Below are 19953 nucleotides of genomic sequence, written 5' to 3' on the forward strand. Positions count from 1 at the left end.
AAAAATTTTGCGAATAATTTTTTGCAGGAAAACTCGCAAAAAAATGACATTTTTCTAATAGTATAGTAATTAAGAAATTTGAAGTATTTAAAAATCAATTCGTATCAAAATCCAATTTTCCAATTAAGCTTTCAACCTATAATTCATTCATGGGTGATCCAGCCATAAAGTGAGAAAAATTTCAAAATTAAACACACAAAAATACAAAAAAAATACATTTATTTATAAAGAGAAGTGCATGAGAATGAGTATTCACAATTAACCCAACAAGAATATATGGAGTTTAGCTACTCCTAAACATGATTAAGGAAGCAAATAGAGTGAAAGGTCCAAAACACAATTAAAGTTCCTTTCTTAGAGCTTCTACCGGTAGGCTGTAGCATTTCTAACCCCCTAAACTAAAGCTACCCAAAATTGTATAAAATAATTGCCTTTTGTTGCAATTACGTAATTGGCACTAAGCCCTAATTAAAATGGCACTGAGCGTCACTTTTTGCACCAAAAGGTCTTCTTCCAGGGGCTCTAGTGCTGAGCCTTAAGTCTTGGCAATCAGTATTGACGCATAACTTCACAACTAGCGCTTAGCCTCAGCTCTTAGCATTTAGCCTCAGCTGACAAATTCAACTTCACACCATTTTCATCCAATTTACTTCATTTTTTCTCCTTAAAGCTAAGCCTACAAAACATACAAATTATATAAGTAACTGTATAAAGCAATATTAACACTGTTGTGACATCATTAAACAACATATTAATTCAAACAATACACTAAATTTGAAACACAATTATTTTCCTAAAATACTATATAAATCACACTTGTCAAACTCCTGAAACTTAAGATTTTGCATGTCCTCGGGCAAAAGGAAAATTTTTTCTAAAACTAAAACAACATGACATAATTTATTATTTACAACAATTGAAATTGATTTTATTCACACTTCACAATTCAAGACATTGTTGCTCCTATTCACAAAATGGAACTGAAAAACTTTTAATTCATAATAATCACACCCTTCAGAATTCACCATCAAATTCAAAACAAGTGTGCGAGAACAATCTATAGATATTAATAATCATAGAGCTATTCCCTATGATCAAGCCAAAGAATGCACCTTAATTTACCTACATGCACACAACAATCAGAGGGACTTTAATCAGGCTGAAACTTGGGTAGGCTAACAAGAAATATTGTTTTTTTTTTTAATCCAAAAACACCAAAGTATATAAGAAAGAATTTTATGGACTTTTTCATCTTCTTCTTTTGTTTTACCACCACTCTTTAATCCCCTAGATTTGAATGTCAATCTGCTTCAACTATTTGCACACATCAATTATATAGAACTTTTTTATTTTTATTTTTTTTATGTAGTGTAGACATTCAAATTGTTAATTTATTGCAAATTGACATTTCAACTGAATTTATTCATACTTATTCCCATAATCAACCCCAATAATACAACATGTATATATGACATTTCTTCCAAAATTTCATATGTTCACAGCTTACATAAAATAAAAAAAATGCCCTCTCATTCCTAAGATGCAGGAAAGAAATTGTTTTTTTTTTTTTTTTAAGTTGCAAAGGGTAACATGACAAGAAAATTCATATGTTAATTTTAAGGCTCAAAGGGATTCACTAGGGATCGATTGAAATTCATTAGGTTAGCTTTTTGGCCACTGAAGGTTATAAACGTGAAAAAATTTCCGTAATCATTATATTGCATACATGTAAACAAATAACAACAAAGAATTAATCAAAATCCGTTGTCAACATCCTCCTTGTTGTATTTGTCTATGCATATTCCGTGAATTTGTACTCTTATCAATCTCTAAACTCAAGCCTTCACCGACTCCCTCCACTTTTCATGCCATGCTCATTAATCACAAAGACAGTTCATAACATTCAAATCTTGAAATTCAACGATCAACTACAATGGTATAAGTGCCAATCGTTAACCATTTTTCAATTCACCATACTCATCCATTTAGAGCCAAAACATCACTAATAATACTTATGAGAACAATATCAATCTCAAAACACACTAGCCATCCCAATATCATTCCACAAACAAAATCCTGAAAACATGCATCACCATAGTTAAGAACACATCAAAATGTACCACACACATCAAAATTGGTTACTGGTTAGCCAATTTGTCAATGTATAAATAAAAAAATTGAAAAACTAGGTGAAAAATTGGCTAGTGAAAAACTAAATTCTCAATATAAATAGTAAACATAACATTTTGATAAATTTGAATAATGTAATTCGATGACTTTTTATTATAATATTACAAAAAAATATTGCAGTAATTAATTAATTTCGTCGATCTTAATATTAAGCAATACATTGTACTTTGATTCGTGCTTTGAAAATGCCTCATTGTCAATCTATTTGACTTTTCAATCCAACTCTACATATAATTTGAGTTACCATATGCTAAATTTAGGATTTAGGGTTAGTAGAGTCTATTTGGAGAAACTCTCTAAAAGCTCTTCTAAGAAAAAAGAAAGAAAGACAATCAAAATAAGTTTCTCCATAAATAAAAACTAGTTGATGCATAAATTAAAAATGAGAAAAGGTTAATAAGAGAAAAATTTTACAAATCATCATATACACAAGCTAATTTTAATTTATGGAAAAGTTTATTTTGTTCTTTCTAATTTTCTCTTTTCAAAGTGATTTTAGACAAATTTATCCAATTTAACAAGAAAAAAAAAAAAGTTTGGGTAACCAGGTTGGTAGAGTGCTACAGTTCCTTAGTTCCTCAAATTTTGGAATTCCACTATAAGAAGTTTGGGGAACCAGAATTTATCATATATATACATAAACTATTTTTATTTTTAGTTAACTTGTAAAATATTTGGTTAATTATTTTTCGGTGAACCAAACTACTCTTGTTAACTAAGTTAGCACATCATTAGTCCCTGTGAAATTGGAGTGCAAACATAAGAACCACATGATTAGATGTATTTATCTTAACATGTGAAGATCAAGATTAATTTGTGGGACGATAGACAACAGAATTCTACATTGATGAAACTTTAAGTTCACCATGTTGAAAGACACACAAGCCTAGTGAAACTTCAGTATCCCCAAACAGAAGTCCAATCTGCATTTGAAGTTATTTAACTGAAAGCAACAATAATGACAGACACCAAAATGACAGAGACAGTATTTGTAAATTCTAGGCACAGACAAATCCTGATGGAACCTTCTTTCCACAAGCATTGACAAGCAAACTTAGAGCAACAGGCACTTTGATCTTGACAGGTCCCAACACATTGGCTTTAATAGCTGTGCACAAACACAGTGCTGCTTCAAGATCAGCGAGGCCTTTCACCAGCGTGCAACACTTCTCGCTTGGTCTAGTCCCAATTTCTTCCCTGACCAAGCCTAACCAGCTTCCACAAACACCAAATTTAAGCGTATCTTCGGGGCATTTCTGCGGTGCAGAGGAAGGTGGGGTAGTAGATTTTGGAGGGCATGGGAGATTATCAGATGCAATTGAAATGAAGAAAAGAAAATTGAGCAGGATGAAAGTGCAAACCAACTTTGAACCCTTTGGATTCATTTTCCTCGACCAAAACTACGTCATGGAATCTCTGGTTAGAGGAGGATCCAGCTTAAAATGATTTGGAATTCGCATAGGTTGGATTTCGTTAAAGGATTAGGATATGTTCAATTTGTGGCCAAGGTGAAGCGCGCGTGAATAATGGATAGTGATCTAGTTGATTTTTGTCATTTCTTGTTGGTTTTGGAATCAAGCAACAGTAAATTTTTTTTTTTTGTGGTATCCTTATTGCTTGTTCGCACGTGATATAATCGACATTCTCAGTCAAAATAGTATTAAAAAAATAGGTTAAGCATACAATGTAATCTTTATACATGTTACAAATTCTCAATTTGGTTTGGACACAAAAAAATTGAGTCAGTCGCTTTACGTACAAAAAAATTGAGTTAGTCACTTTACGTATGAATATTATTGATTTAGTTCTTATTCTTGATCTCTTTTTACATTTTTAGATTTTTAGTGAAATAAGATATTCTTAATTTAATCTTTTTACTCGTAAAGTATTCTTAATTTGGTCTCTACATCCAAGGACTAAACAAAGAATGTTTAACATATGTAGGGACCAAATTCAAATTAAGAATGAACTACATTTATAAGAATCAAATTAAAATGCTTAGGAAGTTAGTAGTCAATATATTATAATAGAGACCAGATTAGTAATAATTGCATGTATAGGGACTAATTTAGTATTATTTTAAGTATAAGGATCAAATTGAGAATCAATGACATACATAAAGCTAAATTATATGTTTAACTTACAAAATATATTCAATACATTTCATCAATTTATTAAAATCAACTACCTCCATCAATTTCATGAACAACATATTAATACACTTTCTAAATAAGAGATATGATTCAGGTTATATCAAATGGATATGTGGTTACTGAATACTAGGAAAATTCGAAACAAATTAAGAAACGATATATAATGAAATGGTAACTAATATATCGAAATAGTCACCATTGGGTCTTCAATTACCACTTGGTATCTAATACTCTCATTACACTAGTACAAAAGAGGTAATTTACGTCGGTTGTTTTTTATGTCAGAAAAAGTCCGACATTAAAGCGGGAGACGTAAATTTACGTTGGTTGTAAAATCTGACGTAAATTTACGTCGGACATTGCCAAGATCCGACGTAAAAAGGTTGTAAATAAAAAAAACATAACCAGTGCAAGCAGAACGTCCTGTTCTACAAGCAGAATGAACCGTTCTGCTTGCAGAACAGGCCGTTCTAGATGAAAAATCAAAATTCTCTACGCGAAACAAACTTACAAACATAAGAATCAGGCGAGTTACATACCTTACCTGTAGATGCTCCATATCCTGAATAATCATAGTTGAAAGCATAGCAAAAAATTGAAAGAAACTAAATAAACATAAAACTAAATATATCAAAGTTAAAAAGCAAGAAATTTTGGTGTTGGTGTGTTACTTCGGACGAAACCGAAACCGAAGAAGGAAAGTGAAGAGTGGCAGAAAACAAATCCGACCTAAACGATTGAGCTTCTTCTTTCTCTCACACCGTTTCACATGTCTCTTGTTCTCAAATACTGACACGCGAGCGAAGATTAATAGACTTTTGTACGTCGGACCCCTTTATGTGCGACATAAAAAAGTTCACAAAAATTGCAAAAATGCCACTACATCTTTTTTACGTTGGTTTTTGGTATGTCCGACGACAAAGAGGTGACGTAAAAGACTAATTTTCCACTAGTGTTAGTACTTGACATCCATGGTTCACTACAAGAAAAATGCAAATTATCGACAGATAATTTCCAACGGATATCAATCTGTTGAAAAATTTATATTTTCGACGGGAAAAAATTCGTAGGAAAAGATATTATCGACGGATAATTTCTAACGGATGCAAATCTGTTGAAAAATTTATATTTCTGACGGATACAAATCTACTGAAAAATTTATACTTCTGACGGATATATCTGTCGGTAATTTCTGACGGAATCTGTCAAAAAATTTATATTTTCGACAGATACAAATCTGTCAGAAAATTTATATTTTCGACAGATATATCCGTCAGTAATTTTTAACGAAATTATCCGTCGGTAATTTGTTATATTTTTTATGGAAAAAAATTGTAGGAAAAGTTATATTACTGATGGAATATTTCCAACAAATTTATATTTGTCGAAATTGTAAGAGTTTGTTGATGAAAATTGACAATCATATATTAAAAAAGAACATCAATTAAATTATATATATATATATATATATATATATAGAGAGAGAGAGAGAGAGAGAGAGAGAGGAGGAGGAATCAAATGACTCACAAAGTAACTCTTAATAAAGTTACTTCGTTCAATAACTCATGGTATATGTTGAATTTCATCGATCTAATTATTAAATTAAAAGTTATTAAATTTTACTAATAATTAATATAGAAAAAAATGATTAGCTTTGGAATAAATTATTTGGAAACAATATAGTTGAAAAATTAATTATTTTAAATTATTTAACTAGAATCTTATTGACAATTTATCACATGATCTTGATATTCTTGCATAACTAATATCTGATTTTAAATTTGATATAAAAATATTATGATATAATTAGATAAGATTTTAAATTAGTATTTTATTAATGATTGATAATTAGAAAGTTAAACAAGGATAAATATATTTTTTGAATTTTATATCTTAGATTTAAGATGAATAAATATATTCCTTAATTAATAATTTATTTAAAATGTTAAAATTTAATTTATAAAAATAATATTTTAAAAGAAAAGAGTTATAATAACACTGGTGTAACTTTTACTAAATATTACACTGTTCAATAACTTTATATTAAATGTGAATTTTATAGATTCAACCGTTAGATTGAAAGGTTTTTACTCTTAAATCATATATACAAAATTTATATTAATTCAAGATGATTTGATACTTCACACTACAAAAAAAATGATAAATAGTAGAGGTTATTTTGCGGAGGTTTTAAAACCCTCCTTAAATTATTAAAATCTGCCATTTTTTTATTTAATTTGTAGAGGTTTATAACCTCCTCCAATTAAAATATTATTTTAATTTATAGAGCATACCCTCTCATCTCACAATTAGGGCTTCTCCTCAACATCTCCAGCAGCGCCGCTAACCCCGCCGCTGCCACACTGGAGCTCTAAGGCGGAGCCACCCTCCGCCGCCTCCGCCAGTCACGCCGGAGCCGGAGATTGCCTGGAATCCATGACCAACTCCACCTACGTCGGCCATGACTCTGACCTCTGCCGAGACGACTCCGCCGCGCTCGTCCTCAAATTCGTCGCCCTCGCCTCCATCCTCCTCGCCGGTATGGCCTCCATCCTTCTCCAAGTTCCAATCCTCTGCTTCGCGCTCCTCTCCCTTGGCGTGGTCCTCTCCCCGGCGAACCCTCTCTCCACGTGCTCCGAACTCACGCGCCTCCTCCACCTCAGCAAGTCCTCTATCGTCTTTGCAGCGGCCTCCGTTGAGGAGAAAGCGCGCGAGCTTGGACTCTGAGTCGTGCTGCTCGACTCGCCCGAGTTCGAGTCACTCACCAGGACGCGAACGGACTCACCACGTGTTGGGGTTCATGTTCTGTTTGAGGGCGATGACTTTGACGGAGACGGTGGTGGTGATGGAGAGGTTTAGTATGAGGGGAATGTTGGGCGCCGTGGAGAGGTTTGGAGTAACGCATCTGACGGTGGTGCCGTCAGTGGTGGTGGTTGTGACGAAGGACGGCATCACCGACGGGTACAGTTTGAAGTCGTTGGAATCTGTGGTTCGTTAATTTATATTTTCCATGGTTGAGTACATTGTTCAAAGTTTGATATGATATTTCTTTGATCAAATTCCAGTATTTTCGTTTGGATATTTCTTTACGGATTTTACTAGCTTGACATGTGTATGTGTATACAAATAACCTGTTTCAAACTTAAATTTCTGTAAGTGGGTGTGTTGGTTCTTCCTTCTATGGAAGCTGGGGCACTTCAGTTGTTGGTGAAGATTACACCACGCTGGCCAGGTCAGTTCCATCACAAGTTCGCATGGGGAGGAGAAAGCCAGTGAGGTTGCAACCCATGATGAAGAATGTCAATGAAGGGAAAGATATCTTTGCACCTCTTGTGGTGGTCACTCGTAACGTCATTGGCAAGAAGCGTTTCAACCAGCTTAGGGGCAAAGCCATTTCTTTGCACTCCCAGGTGAAATTTGATGTTCTTGTCAGTAGTTGGTGTTATCCTTTTTCTTGATTTGAGAATTTTGTTTGTGGGGTGGTGAAAATTTTAATTTAGGATTTACAGCTTCTCTATCAGAAAAAGCTCTTTAATTTATTTTGGATAGCCAATTTCTAAAAAATTCTTCTAAGTTTGTATTCAAGCTTGGTTTGATTGAAGGATTTTGGAATCTGTTGAAACAGAAGTACAAGTAGAGAATCTATGAAAGTGAGATGAATTTGAAAACACTGACGTGTAGAAAGGTTAAAAATAAAAGATTGGGGAACAAATGAATTTGGATCCATTTTTCACCCAACGTTGACTCTCCTTTGTGTTCATCTGGTTTGAGGTTTGTTAAACATTGTTGAGGATTTGAAATTTTAAGAATAAATTGAATTAAGGGGAAACGGACTACACTTATTTATTATATAGTACATATCTTGAATGACCAATTACAAAAGACTAATATGTTAAGGGGTTCTAAGACAAATTAGAAAACACTAATATGTTATAAGGGGTCCATAATTACCATTTAAACTCTAATAAGCTCTGCAACTATTTTTACTTCTCCAGGGCTTTCTGAATTAGCTTTAATTTTCTACTTCTTCCATTCAAATATGTTAATTTTTGTTTACAAAAAAAATCTGAATCCATCTTTGTTGTAATAGGCTTCCGAAGATGCTAAAAAGTTGGTTAATCAAGAGAAGTCTTTTTGCCTGTGCCGAAATCCAAAGTGATAGGTCAGTGGTGCTGAGAATTGGGGAGGCACTTGAGGAACAAGAAAAAGCTTCCCAAGCTCCTAAAGATGCTTTATTGATATTATGTTGTTATTGTTATGTTTAGCACGTAAATTATACACTCCGTTTTTCCTCATTGACAGGACGTGGATGGACTAATAGAAGAGGTTCAAGAGGCTAGAAGAATCAAATTGTTGCATCAGCCAAGCAAGGTGAATTGCTTTTTGCTTCCTCAATACTGTTGTAGCTGATAGTTTTTGTTTAATTTCACTATACTGCATTTTTATTATTATTATTTAATAATAATAATAATAATAATAATAATCCATATGTTGACAAGAAGCATTGACACTCCATTTTTTTTGAAAATTTTATACTTTCACATATCTTACACCATGCTTGAAAATAATTGTTTGGAATTAATTTTTTTATTGATTGTCATTATGATATAGTATGTGTGATACACCCTTCTATATAGTATATATAACTAACTATTTTTTTATTTTCTTATTTCAGCCAAATGATGCTTCAAGTGTCCTTAATACACCTTTGGATGCAAGAGAATCTTCTGGTGCTAGCAACCCTTAGTTTGCTTATAATGTATTTTGGATTTAAAGTTTAATTAGTACAAGTCTAATATTACTTTGTTATGGATTTTATCTCATACTTTGATTTACAATAGAAATTTGAATTATAAATTTTTGAAGTATACACTGTTATTTTTGTTATTGGAAATATAATTTCTACGTCCACATTATGAGTATTCTTTTATTACATTTTTTTATAGATATCATAAGAAAATGGGAAATTGTAATACATGTAAATTATGAAATTAAAATAAGTATAAAAAATTGTCATATACAAGAAAATAGGGAGAATTAGAAACTCGATTGTAAAATCTCTATTGTTAGAATGCTTTAAAAAAAACCTCCATAGTTAGTATAGTTTTAAAACATCTTTCAATAAACCTTCATAGTTAGCATAGGTTTAAAGTCTCTTTTAAAAAACTTCCATAGTTAGTGTAGGTTTAAAACCTCCTTTAAAAAACCTCCATAGTTAGCGTAGGTTTAAAACCTCCTCTAGAAAACCTCCACAGTTAGTGTAGGTTTAAAACCTCCACACAAAAACCTCCGCAAAATACTATCAATACCAGAGGTTTTTAAAAACCCCCGCTAATTGCTTGTGGCGAATGTAACCGCGGAGGTTTTTGAAAACCTCTACAATTTATTTTGCAGAGGGTAAAAACCTCCGCTAAACGCAAAAACAACCTCCATTATTTAGCACATTTGTTGTAGTGTCATTCTTGTAAAAAAAAATTGACGTAATATATACATTTCAAAATATACCAAAATATGATCACTGTGATTACCTTCAAGTTGTTGTTCAATTTTAACGAAATTTGATATAAATATATAAAGTGATATGAACTTTCAATTTTAACTGTTGGATTTACAAAATTCACATTCAATATAAAGTTATTGAGCTGTGTAATAATTAGTAAAAGTTACACTAGTGTTATTATAACCCTTCTCTTTTTAAAATATATAAATTATTATTTAAACTTTTAAATTTATAATAAATAATTGAAATTGTTTCATAATATTAATTTTAAATAGAAATAAGTAGATTGTTAATTATAAAAGTCAGTGTATATACATGAAGAAAGAGGTTTGGAACTTTTTTTCTTTCAAAAGTTCCAAACCTCTTTGATATTCATCCATTCCTCTTATCCTCTTCAAGCAAGAGTGTGGTGATGGAAATCTAATCCCCAAGGATGCCTTTGGAAGAGGTAAGACCAAGAAGGGTGAAGGTTAATCCAAGGAGGCTCACACTTGAAGACCATTGGGCCTTTAACTAGGTCCATGGTTAGGAGGCTAGAGGAGGCTTCTAGAGAGGAGGTGCTTCTTAGACCTATGCTCAATATGAGTATTGAGTATGATTCCTCCTTTTAGTCTCATAGTCTCTATTGTACATACATTGTATAGTTTGATTTCTTGTACCTTGTATATAGTAGATACTTGTATAGGTGTATTTTTGCATTTGTATTTGTGAGGCACTTTATTTCCTTTTATTAGCTATTGAATATTGTTTCTAGGGTAGGTTACTTGGGAACTTTGACTCCATTTAACCTAATTTAGAAATATACTCTTTTCTTATTTTTCTAGTAGTAGGATTGGGAGTGGCATTAGCAAGCTAGAGAGTGTGACTAGCAAGCTAGAGAGTGTTACTAGCAATTGGACCTAGAGATGGGCCTAGGCAAAATTTTACATATTAGACTCATTTTACTCCTAATTTTTTCATAGATTTGATTTAGCTATGTTTCATTCACATTGGATGAACCTAACTAAACCAAATCAACATTTTTCAGAACGGTTGGAGTAAAATAAAGTCCATGAGCCACCCACCTTGATTTGTGTTCACATTGCTTGTTCACACTCAAGCTTAGAAGCTTGAAGAACAAGCTTCTCCTTAGCTTGCTTACCAAGCAAGCTAAGTGAGTAGCTTTCTCTCCAAGCCTTGTAGACCCCTAAAATTGTCCGGGTCGGAAATAAGACTCGAAGACTCTCAAAGACCGAAGGAAAGTCAGCCGGAAGGACTCCTGGAAGACCCTGGAAGACCCTAGGATGATTATTCGTAGGTTTAGAAGTCTTAGAGTAGCTTAAAATAAAGATGTGGGAGGATTGAAGCTCAATACGGCCTCCTAGAAGTTCAGTACGGTCGTACTGAACAATTTGAACTACAATACGGCCGTACTGAAACCAATACGGCCATACTGAAGTTTTTGAACTTCAGTACGGCCGTACTCAAACCAATACGGCCGTACAGAAGTTTTTGAAACTTCAGTACGGCCGTACTGAATTCAATACGGCCGTACTGTAGTTCAAATCTTCAGTACGGGCCGTATTGATGTCAGAGGCCGTACTGCGCCTCACTCCTATATATAGGACGTCATTTGGACGTCATTCGACACATTTGGAGCATTTCTCCACCCTCTGGCTGAGTATTCTAGGGTTTTTTAGCAGTGTTCTGCCCTAGAAATCTCTCCGAGAGCCGATCCGACGAAGTTCTTGAGTTCTGAGCATTTAGCTTGAGGATTCGAACTAGTCGAAGGGAAATCTTTTTGATTTCCATAGTAAAAATTAATCTTTAGGGAAGGAGCGAGCAAGCGTGTAGTGGGAAGGAGCGCCAAAAAGCCTCCTAACGTCTATTTGAATATATAAAAGCACGCTTCAAAGGTTTCTTTTTCAAATCCTTCCTTTTATTGCTTTCAGATTGTTGCATTGCATTTTTCATCATGTAGATATCTCGTTTATAGTCGTTTCTAATAAATAGGGGTAATTTAGTAATTTTACACTGTTATTTATGAAATAATCCGTCATAGGGAACCCGAAAGGGGCGTTGTGGGGTGCTAACACCTTCCCCGCACGTAACCGACTCCCTTACCCAACTCTGGTTGTAATGGCCAAGGTTGATTTGTGAAAATCAATTGCCTTATCCCTTTTTCCAATGTTTTGAGTAAAACATTGGTGGCGACTCCAAGAACCCTTCTTTTTGCGAAAACCACTAATCCATGGAGGGTCCTGCTTGGGATTAACATGGATTGGTGAATCATTTAATAAAATTGTTAGTTCAGTGAGGTCTCAGTTTGAGAATAAGTCGTTCTAACAATCCATCATTTTTCAAAACTTAAAAAGAGTCCGACCATCGTCGCGAATGCCAAAGGTCCGTTTCGGCGGGTGGCGACAGATGGCGACTTCACTGGGGAAGCCTCGAGAGTCAGTCCCATTTAGTGATGGATTCTTTTCAAAATAATAGTTTAAAATTACTTCATTACCCCTTACTTGTATGACAACATGCTTTATATATTTGGCTTTAATAACTGTTGTATGTTTAAATTCTCGCAATTGTTTGAAATACAAACTGCACACTGTCGCCACCCGCCGAAACGGACCTTGGCATTCGCGACGATGGTCGGACTCTTTTTAAAGTTTTGAAAAATGATGGATTGTTAGAACGACTTATTCTCAAACTGAGACCTCATCGAACTAACAATTTTATTAAATGATTCACCAATCCATGTTAATCCCAAGCGGGACCCTCCATGGATTAGTGGTTTTCGCAAAAAGAAGGGTTCTTGGAGTCGCCACCAATGTTTTACTCAAAACATTGGAAAAAGGGATAAGGCAATTGATTTTCGCAAATCAACATTGGCCATTACAACCAGAGTTGGGTAAGGGAGTCGATTACGTGCGGGGAAGGTGTTAGCACCCCACAACGCCCCTTTCGGGTTCCCTATGACGGATTATTTTATTAATAATAGTGTAAAATTACTAAATTACCCCTATTTATTATAAACGGCTATGAATAAGATATCTACATGATGAATAAATTAAACATGCGATGCAACAATCAGAAAGCAGTAAAAGGAAGGATTTTGAAGAAGAAACCTTTGAAGCGTGCTTTTATATATTCAAATGTTAGGAGGCTTTTTGGCGCTCCCTCCCACTACACGCTCGCTCGCTCCTTCCCTAAAAATTAATCTTTACTATGGAAATCAAAAAGATTTCCCTTCGACTAGTTCGAATTCTCAAGCTAAATGCTCAGAACTCAAGAACTTCGTCGGATCGGCTCTCGGAGAGAATTCTAGGGCAGAACACTGCTCAAAAACCCAGAATGCTCAACAAGAAGGTCCAAATGTGTGTCAAAAGTGTGGAAATCGTGTGGGATGACGTCCAAATGACGTCGTATATATAGGAGTGAGGCGCAGTACGGCCTCTGACATCAATACGGCCTGTACTGAAGATTTGAACTACAGTACGGCTGTATTGAATTCAGTACGGCCGTACTGAAGTTTCAAAAACTTCAGTACGACCGTATTGGTTTCAGTACGGCCGTATTGAAGTTCAAAAACTTCAGTATGGCCGTATTGGTTTCAGTACGGCCGTATTGTAGTTCAAATTGTTCAGTACGGCCGTACTGAACTTCTAGGAGGTCGTATTGAGCTTCAATCCTCCCACATCCTTATTTTAAGCTACTCTAAGACCTCTAAACCTACAGATAATCATCCTAGGGTCTTCCAGGAGTCCTTCTGGCTGACTTTCCTTCGGTCTTCGAGAGTCTTCGAGTCTTATTTCCGACCCGGACAATTTTAGGGGTCTACAGCTGCCCCCCCTTTACTTAGTCAAACGACTTTTTGGTGTACCGGTTGACAAGTAAAGGAGTTGACCCAATTGTCCGGGGAGTAGGCCATCCTTCTGACTTGTAGTGTCTTCCGGTGGAAAATTGTTGAGTAGCCTCTCCAGGTTGAGTATTAGTCGTCGCCTCTCCAGGCTCGTGTATACCTCGGTGCTTCTGACAACCTCGGTAGCTAAGTACCGCCTCTCCAGGCTTAGCTTCGCTCGTCGCTCGAGCTGGAAGTTGCATACCTCCGTGTTTTTGACGACGGGGTAGCGTGAGTACCGCCTCTCCAGGCTTAGCTTCGCTCGTCGCTCGAGCCGGAAGCTGCATACCTCCATGTTTGTGATGACGGGGGTAGCGTGAGTACCGCCTCTCCAGGCTTAGCTTTGCTCGTCGCTCGAGCCAGAAGCTGCATACCTCCGTGTTTGTGACGACGGGGTAGCGTGAGTACCGCCTCTCCAGGCTTAGCTTCGCTCGTCGCTCGAGCCAGAAGCTGCATACCTCCGTGTTTGTGACGACGGGGTAGCGTGAGTACCGCCTCTCCAGGCTTAGCTTCGCTCGTCGCTTGAGCCGGAAGCTGCATACCTCCGTGTTTGTGATGACGGGATAGCGTGAGTACCGCCTCTCCAGGCTTTTGTGATGATTTTGTCTCCACAGTCCACGATGCTACTTCGACGGTTGTTTTTGATTTTGATGCCGCTGAGGGCTGGATAACGCAGGGATCCGTCTAGGGGATGTGCAGTTACTCATAGGTTCTTGTGTCCCAACTTTCCATTGCATAGTTGGTGCCCACTGGGGAAATTCTGATTCCTTGGGGATGCAGACACAAAGATGCTCTTTCTGAGGTGAGCGATGCCTTGTGATTGGCTGACGTCCTTTCGACGTTGGTGGAGTATCCCGGTTATCCTTATTCGGGTGACTCTTTTGATTTTCTAATTTTATTGCCTCTGTGTAGGCTGTTATCCGCTGGGGGATTCTGTCGTTGATTTTGATTGGCCTCTTCTGTTAGGCGGATTATCTTGACGTTCGGTGATTGGCTGAATGCCGAATTCTGCTTGGGGAATGATTATTGATCTTTTTTGGATTTTTCTCTTTTTGAAGGAGTGCCTCAGAGTAGGCGATTGATCTTGATGTTCGGTGTTCGGCTGAGTGCCGGATTCCGCTTGGGGAATGGTTATTGATCTTTTTGATTTTTCTCTTTTTGAAGGGGTGCCTCTGAGTAGGCGAATGGGGATTGAGGATCTTATGTATCCCAGAGTATTATTTAGAAAGCCTCTTCAGGCTTAGCTTCACTCGTCGCTCGAGTTGGAAAGCTATCTTCCACTGAGGAAGTCAAAGTCCTTTGACTCGGATATTCTGTTCGGATGATCATTGCTTCCATTGGGGGATCTTACCGATCTTGCTTTGATAGCTCTTACTGGGGATTTGGTCCAAGAGTGTGAGCTGAGAAGTCTCTGGGGAGTATTATTTCGGCAAGCCTCTCCAGGCTCAATTATTCTGTATAATTTTTGGATTTTCTGTTTAGCCCAAGAGTGCAAGTTGAGATGTCTCTTGGGGAGTATTATTTCGGCAAGCCTCTCCAGGCTCAGTTATTCTGTACAATTGGGGAGTATTATTTCGGCAAGCCTCTCCAGGCTCAGTTATTCTGTATGATGCGGTTGATTTTCTGAATTTTTGCCTTTTTTGTCGTTTTTTGGCTTTTTCTGTTGACTGCTGTCATACACAACAAATTTTTCCTATTTTTTCTATTTTTATGCGACTGCCTCATGATAAGGTCTTTGAATGTGCAACTAATGTGTGTGTGATGCACAAATGCAAGTTTAATCATTTTGTTAATGTTTTTAGAAAAATGAATGGCTCTCCCTATCCTCCTCTTCTTGGAGGAATTTTTGTCGTCGACGGGAGGGAATATTTTTGTGAGCCTTTTACGCAGGGGATTACGGATTTTATAGGAACCCCTCCAACTTTCTTTATTGACCGATTATTAAAGGAATTTCGTACAATTTTTTAGAAACACCAATTTAGAGGCATAATCACATGGTCAAGAGAGAAGAGAAATGAATAGATATTTTATTGATATTCACAAATGGTTTTACAGAAAGATATACAAAAGGAATTTCTGAAGAATGGCTGGCCAGGGTAGGCTTATATACATCAGGCTTAACAATTATATCTATAATCGTTGCTCTTACGTTCCCCTAATTGCTTCGGGTGAGATGCCTGAGCCAGGAGTGTAGACTCTGCAAGACGCTTGCTTCTAGAAGATAATCACTTGAACCGCCTTTCGGTTTTCGGTTCAAGTGATCGTTGCTTGCTTTGTTTTTGTGTCTTATTCTTTTGCCCCTAATTTTTGCCTAGGACGTATCCTAGCGGGGATAAATTCGCCTTTGTTTTGCCTAGCACCCTTGTACTGGCGGGCTTTTTATTTTGCCCTAACTTTTGCCTAGGACGCCCTTTTCGAGTTTTCATCCTAGCGGGCCTATGCAAGCAACGTCTTCAAGCGTAGCACTTCTTTACCACGTCAGCGTTGACTGGGTATCGAAGTTCTTCTCCATCCATGTCTGTGAGGATCAATGCTCCTCCTGAGAAGGCTCGCTTCACCACGTATGGTCCTTCGTAATTCGGGGCCCACTTTCCGATTTTGTCCTTTTGAACTGGTAGCAACTTCTTCATTACCAACTCTCCCTCATGGTAGACTCGAGGGTGGACTTTCTTGTCAAAAGCCTTTTTTTTTTATCTTCCTCTGATAGGCTTGACCATGGCATATGGTGTTCAGCCGTTTCTCTTTGATAAGGTTCAACTGGTCGTATCGGCTTTGAACCCATTCTGCCTCGGAAAGTTTTGCTTCCATGATACCCTTAGAGAAGGTATCTGGACTTCGACGGGTAGAACTGCCTCCATCCCATAGACGAGAGAGAATGGAGTAGCTCCTGTAGATGTACGTACTGAAGTCCTATAGCCATGAGGAGCGAAGGGTAACATCTTATGCCAGTCTTTAAATGAGACAACCATATTTTGCACTATTTTCTTGATGTTTTTATTGGCTGCCTCGACTGCCCCATTCATCTTTTGGCCAATATGGGGAAGAGTTGTGGTGTTGGATCTTGAATTCTTGGCACAGTTCTTCCACCCTTTTGTTATTCAGATTAGATCCATTATCAGTGATGATTTATTTCTCCATGCTTCCACTAAATTATTCTAAAATCGTTTGGGACAAGAGAGAAAAGAAAGGAAAGATATTTTTGTTCAGAAGTTTGTGTTTTAGAGGGGATTATTATTGTTTTGAAAACGTTTTTTTGTAAGAATGGATGGCCAAGGTAGGCTCATGTGTTTAGGCTTGTTTGATTAAACACTTATGGAGTTAAGAAGGTCTTGAAGTTGTGATTCGACAACTTAGATAGCTTCCCTTGAACCCTTCTTTTCGAATTCAGCTCATGGTACCATCATGGATTTCTTTTGCTTTTTTTCTTTTTTGATTGTCCTTATTCTTGCCTAAAACACCCCTTTGTGGCGTCTCAGCGGACCTTTGTTTTTGTTTTTTTTTTTTGTTTTTTTTTTGTTTTTTTTTTGTTTTTTTTTTGTTTTGCAACCCTAATTTTTGCCTAGGTCACCCTTTCGTGGGATTCCTAGCGGGTTCTTTGCTCTTAAGGATTTCTTTTTTTATCCATGATGGCACTTGTCAAGGCCAAGGAAAGGTGCTCCAAGTTGTCACACACACTTCCACATAAAAATGATGCGTGTTTATTGTTATCAAGACGATTTTAACCTCATTCGTGCTTATTCAAACAGGGTTAGAATAATGTGGTCTATAAGTTTATTGTAAGCAAGAAAAGAAGCAATAAGAAATAATAAAGAATGATTTTATTATAATTCTAGCGGAAACATGTGCCCTTATTTTATCACTGATATGGGTCCCAATGTTGACCCCTTTTATCTCTTGGCCCTGCCCCAAATTCACGGTCTCCAATTTCTCTTAATACGGTTGGAGTAGGCGAGCTTCTTGATCTAGCAGTCTTTGCAGATCCGGAGAGATGGTTTCCTTATCACTGTCTTACTCAACCCATTCATCCTCAACTTTCGGATCCCGATCGGAGCGAACAATTACAGACATAATTATTTTATTGGTTCTGTTTAGGTTTAGAATTATTAATGTTAATGAGAGAAAAAGAGAAAAGAATAAATGAGAGAATGATGCGTGAAAAATGCCTCTTTATTGATATGTATACAAACTGTACAAAAAACCCTTATTTACATGAAAAGGATCTCATGATCTCGGGTACTGATCATGAGTCCCAAAAGAAAAGAAAAATGTGGAGGGGCCCTATCATGGCTTGTTCTTCTCTCTATTCCTGCTTTGGCCGAGGATTCTTACTTACGTCGGGCGCTGTCGAATCAAAGGTGATCCATCCGGCATCGATAAGGTTTTGGACCTTATATTTGAGAGCTCTACAGTTCTCCGTTGAATGCCCCGGTGCCCCCGAATGGTATAGACATTTGTCTTGCGTATTGTACCAATCGGGGTAAGGTGTATCAATTTTCCTTGGTGGAATGTAAACTAGAAGATGATCTTGCACTAGCTTCGGTAGGAGGTCGCTATATGTGGTCGGAAGTTTATCAAACTTCTTCACAGGGTTGTACTGCGACTTTCCCGACTTCGAAGCAGAGGAAGATGAGGAAATGGTTATGGCGCTGACTCCTCTCTCCTTCTTCTTCCCAAAGGTCTTCTTAGCTTTAAATGATTGGGAAGGCTTAGCTAGCTTCCCACTTTTCAGCCCTTGTTCCACTCTTCCTCCAACATGCCCCTCCATAGCCCTCAGCCAGTCCTCGAGAGCGTGGTCTTGATCTTTTGAAATCTCAGGCTCTTTAATCGTAACCTCCGCCCCAAGGGGTACAGCTAGCGGAGGATCTTGCTCGTGTTCCTCCTCATGATGGGACTCATGGTCACTGTGCTCAGCCCCGTATATGTTGTGGTGACGCATGAGTTCCATCATTTGCGCCATTTGCTTCTTGAGCTGTGAGAGCTCGGCTGTAAGCTTCCTATTTTGTTCCTCCAACGCTTCCATCTTCTTGAGTTTCTGCGCGCGCGTGAGGACAGAGAGATGACCAGCCACTTTCTAAAATGAATGCTTAATCTAATTAGTTTATTTATGAAATGAATACACTCTTGACACGAGCTTGGTATTCTTCCATTTTTAAGGCGCTGCCTTTTTAAGACGGAGGTTTACCACCCTCCTCGACCTATGATATCTCCCCTAACGGAGAGTCTCAATAGTTATGGGTCTCTTTCACTCATGTCAAGAGGTATTGGTGGGCCTAAAATGAATGGTAATGAGGATGCATGATGTCTTATTAGTAATGATGCACATGCTTCTCACTTTTATTATATTTTCACACATGGTCTTTCCTCTCATGTCATGATATTTTTCATGCATGGGGGTTATTCTTAGACCTTATCACGAGGTTTATTATTAATGCACAAACAATGTCACATAGACCTATACACAAACAATTCACTCATCCAAGAACAGTCACGAGCGAATCACGAGGTAGGGGTATCCTGCAGAAAAGTGCATATTCAAGGAGGTTCTAAATGTTCTCACCGGTCTGAGGCCCCCAAGGTGCCCCCATTATAGGGACCCAATTCCTCTCGTCGTAAGTCGATGGAAAGTTCCAACGCACTGTCAGACTTGAGTTCATGGTTATCACCTTGAGTGATGTTTTTCGACAACGGTCTACGGGCACCTAGACCCATTCGACAACCGGCCGTACTAACATCCACTCCCTATTGCTTACCACTCATGCCCCCGGGTATAGAGGGAACTGTTGTGTGCAAAGGTTCGTGTGCAGTTTGTATTTCAAAGAATTGCGAGAATTTAAACATACAACAATTATTAAAGCCAAATAGATAAAATGTGTTATCATACAAGTGAGGGGTAATGAAGTAATTTTAAACTTTTATTTTAAAAATAATCCATCACTAAATGGGACTGACTCTCGAGGCTTCCCCAGTGGAGTCGCCATCTGTCGCCACCCGCCGAAACGGACCTTGGCATTCGCGACGATGGTCGGACTCTTTTTAAAGTTTTGTAAAATGATGGATTGTTAGAACGACTTATTCTCAAACTGAGACCTCATCGAACTAACAATTTTATTAAATGATTCACCAATCCATGTTAATCCCAAGCGGGACCCTCCATGGATTAGTGGTTTTCGCAAAAAGAAGGGTTCTTGGAGTCGCCACCAATGTTTTACTCAAAACATTGGAAAAAGGGA

At 37.2% G+C, this 19953-nt stretch overlaps 2 protein-coding genes across 2 annotated transcripts; one reads left to right on the top strand and one right to left on the bottom strand.

The window, feature by feature from the left end:
- Positions 1 to 202: 202 nt before the first annotated feature.
- LOC109793569 (Bifunctional inhibitor/lipid-transfer protein/seed storage 2S albumin superfamily protein) lies at positions 203 to 3692 on the bottom strand. Its single transcript, XM_020353036.3, has 2 exons — positions 3216 to 3692; positions 203 to 676 (listed from the first exon to the last, which is right to left on the bottom strand). The coding sequence occupies exons 1-2, from the start codon at positions 3573 to 3575 to the stop codon at positions 671 to 673; spliced, it is 366 nt and encodes a 121-aa protein (XP_020208625.2). The 5' UTR covers positions 3576 to 3692; the 3' UTR covers positions 203 to 670.
- A 2597-nt stretch (positions 3693 to 6289) lies between these two features.
- On the top strand, positions 6290 to 9213 carry LOC114915531 (uncharacterized). The gene is made up of 5 exons (XM_083073278.1): positions 6290 to 7332; positions 7501 to 7753; positions 8434 to 8505; positions 8646 to 8714; positions 9019 to 9213. The coding sequence occupies exons 1-2, from the start codon at positions 6805 to 6807 to the stop codon at positions 7552 to 7554; spliced, it is 582 nt and encodes a 193-aa protein (XP_082929404.1). The 5' UTR covers positions 6290 to 6804; the 3' UTR covers positions 7555 to 7753; positions 8434 to 8505; positions 8646 to 8714; positions 9019 to 9213.
- The last annotated feature ends 10740 nt before the right edge of the window (positions 9214 to 19953 follow it).

This window comes from Cajanus cajan, chromosome 4, assembly GCF_000230855.2.
Source record: "Cajanus cajan strain Asha chromosome 4, NIPB_CcT2T_4, whole genome shotgun sequence".
Lineage (NCBI taxonomy): Eukaryota > Viridiplantae > Streptophyta > Magnoliopsida > Fabales > Fabaceae > Cajanus > Cajanus cajan.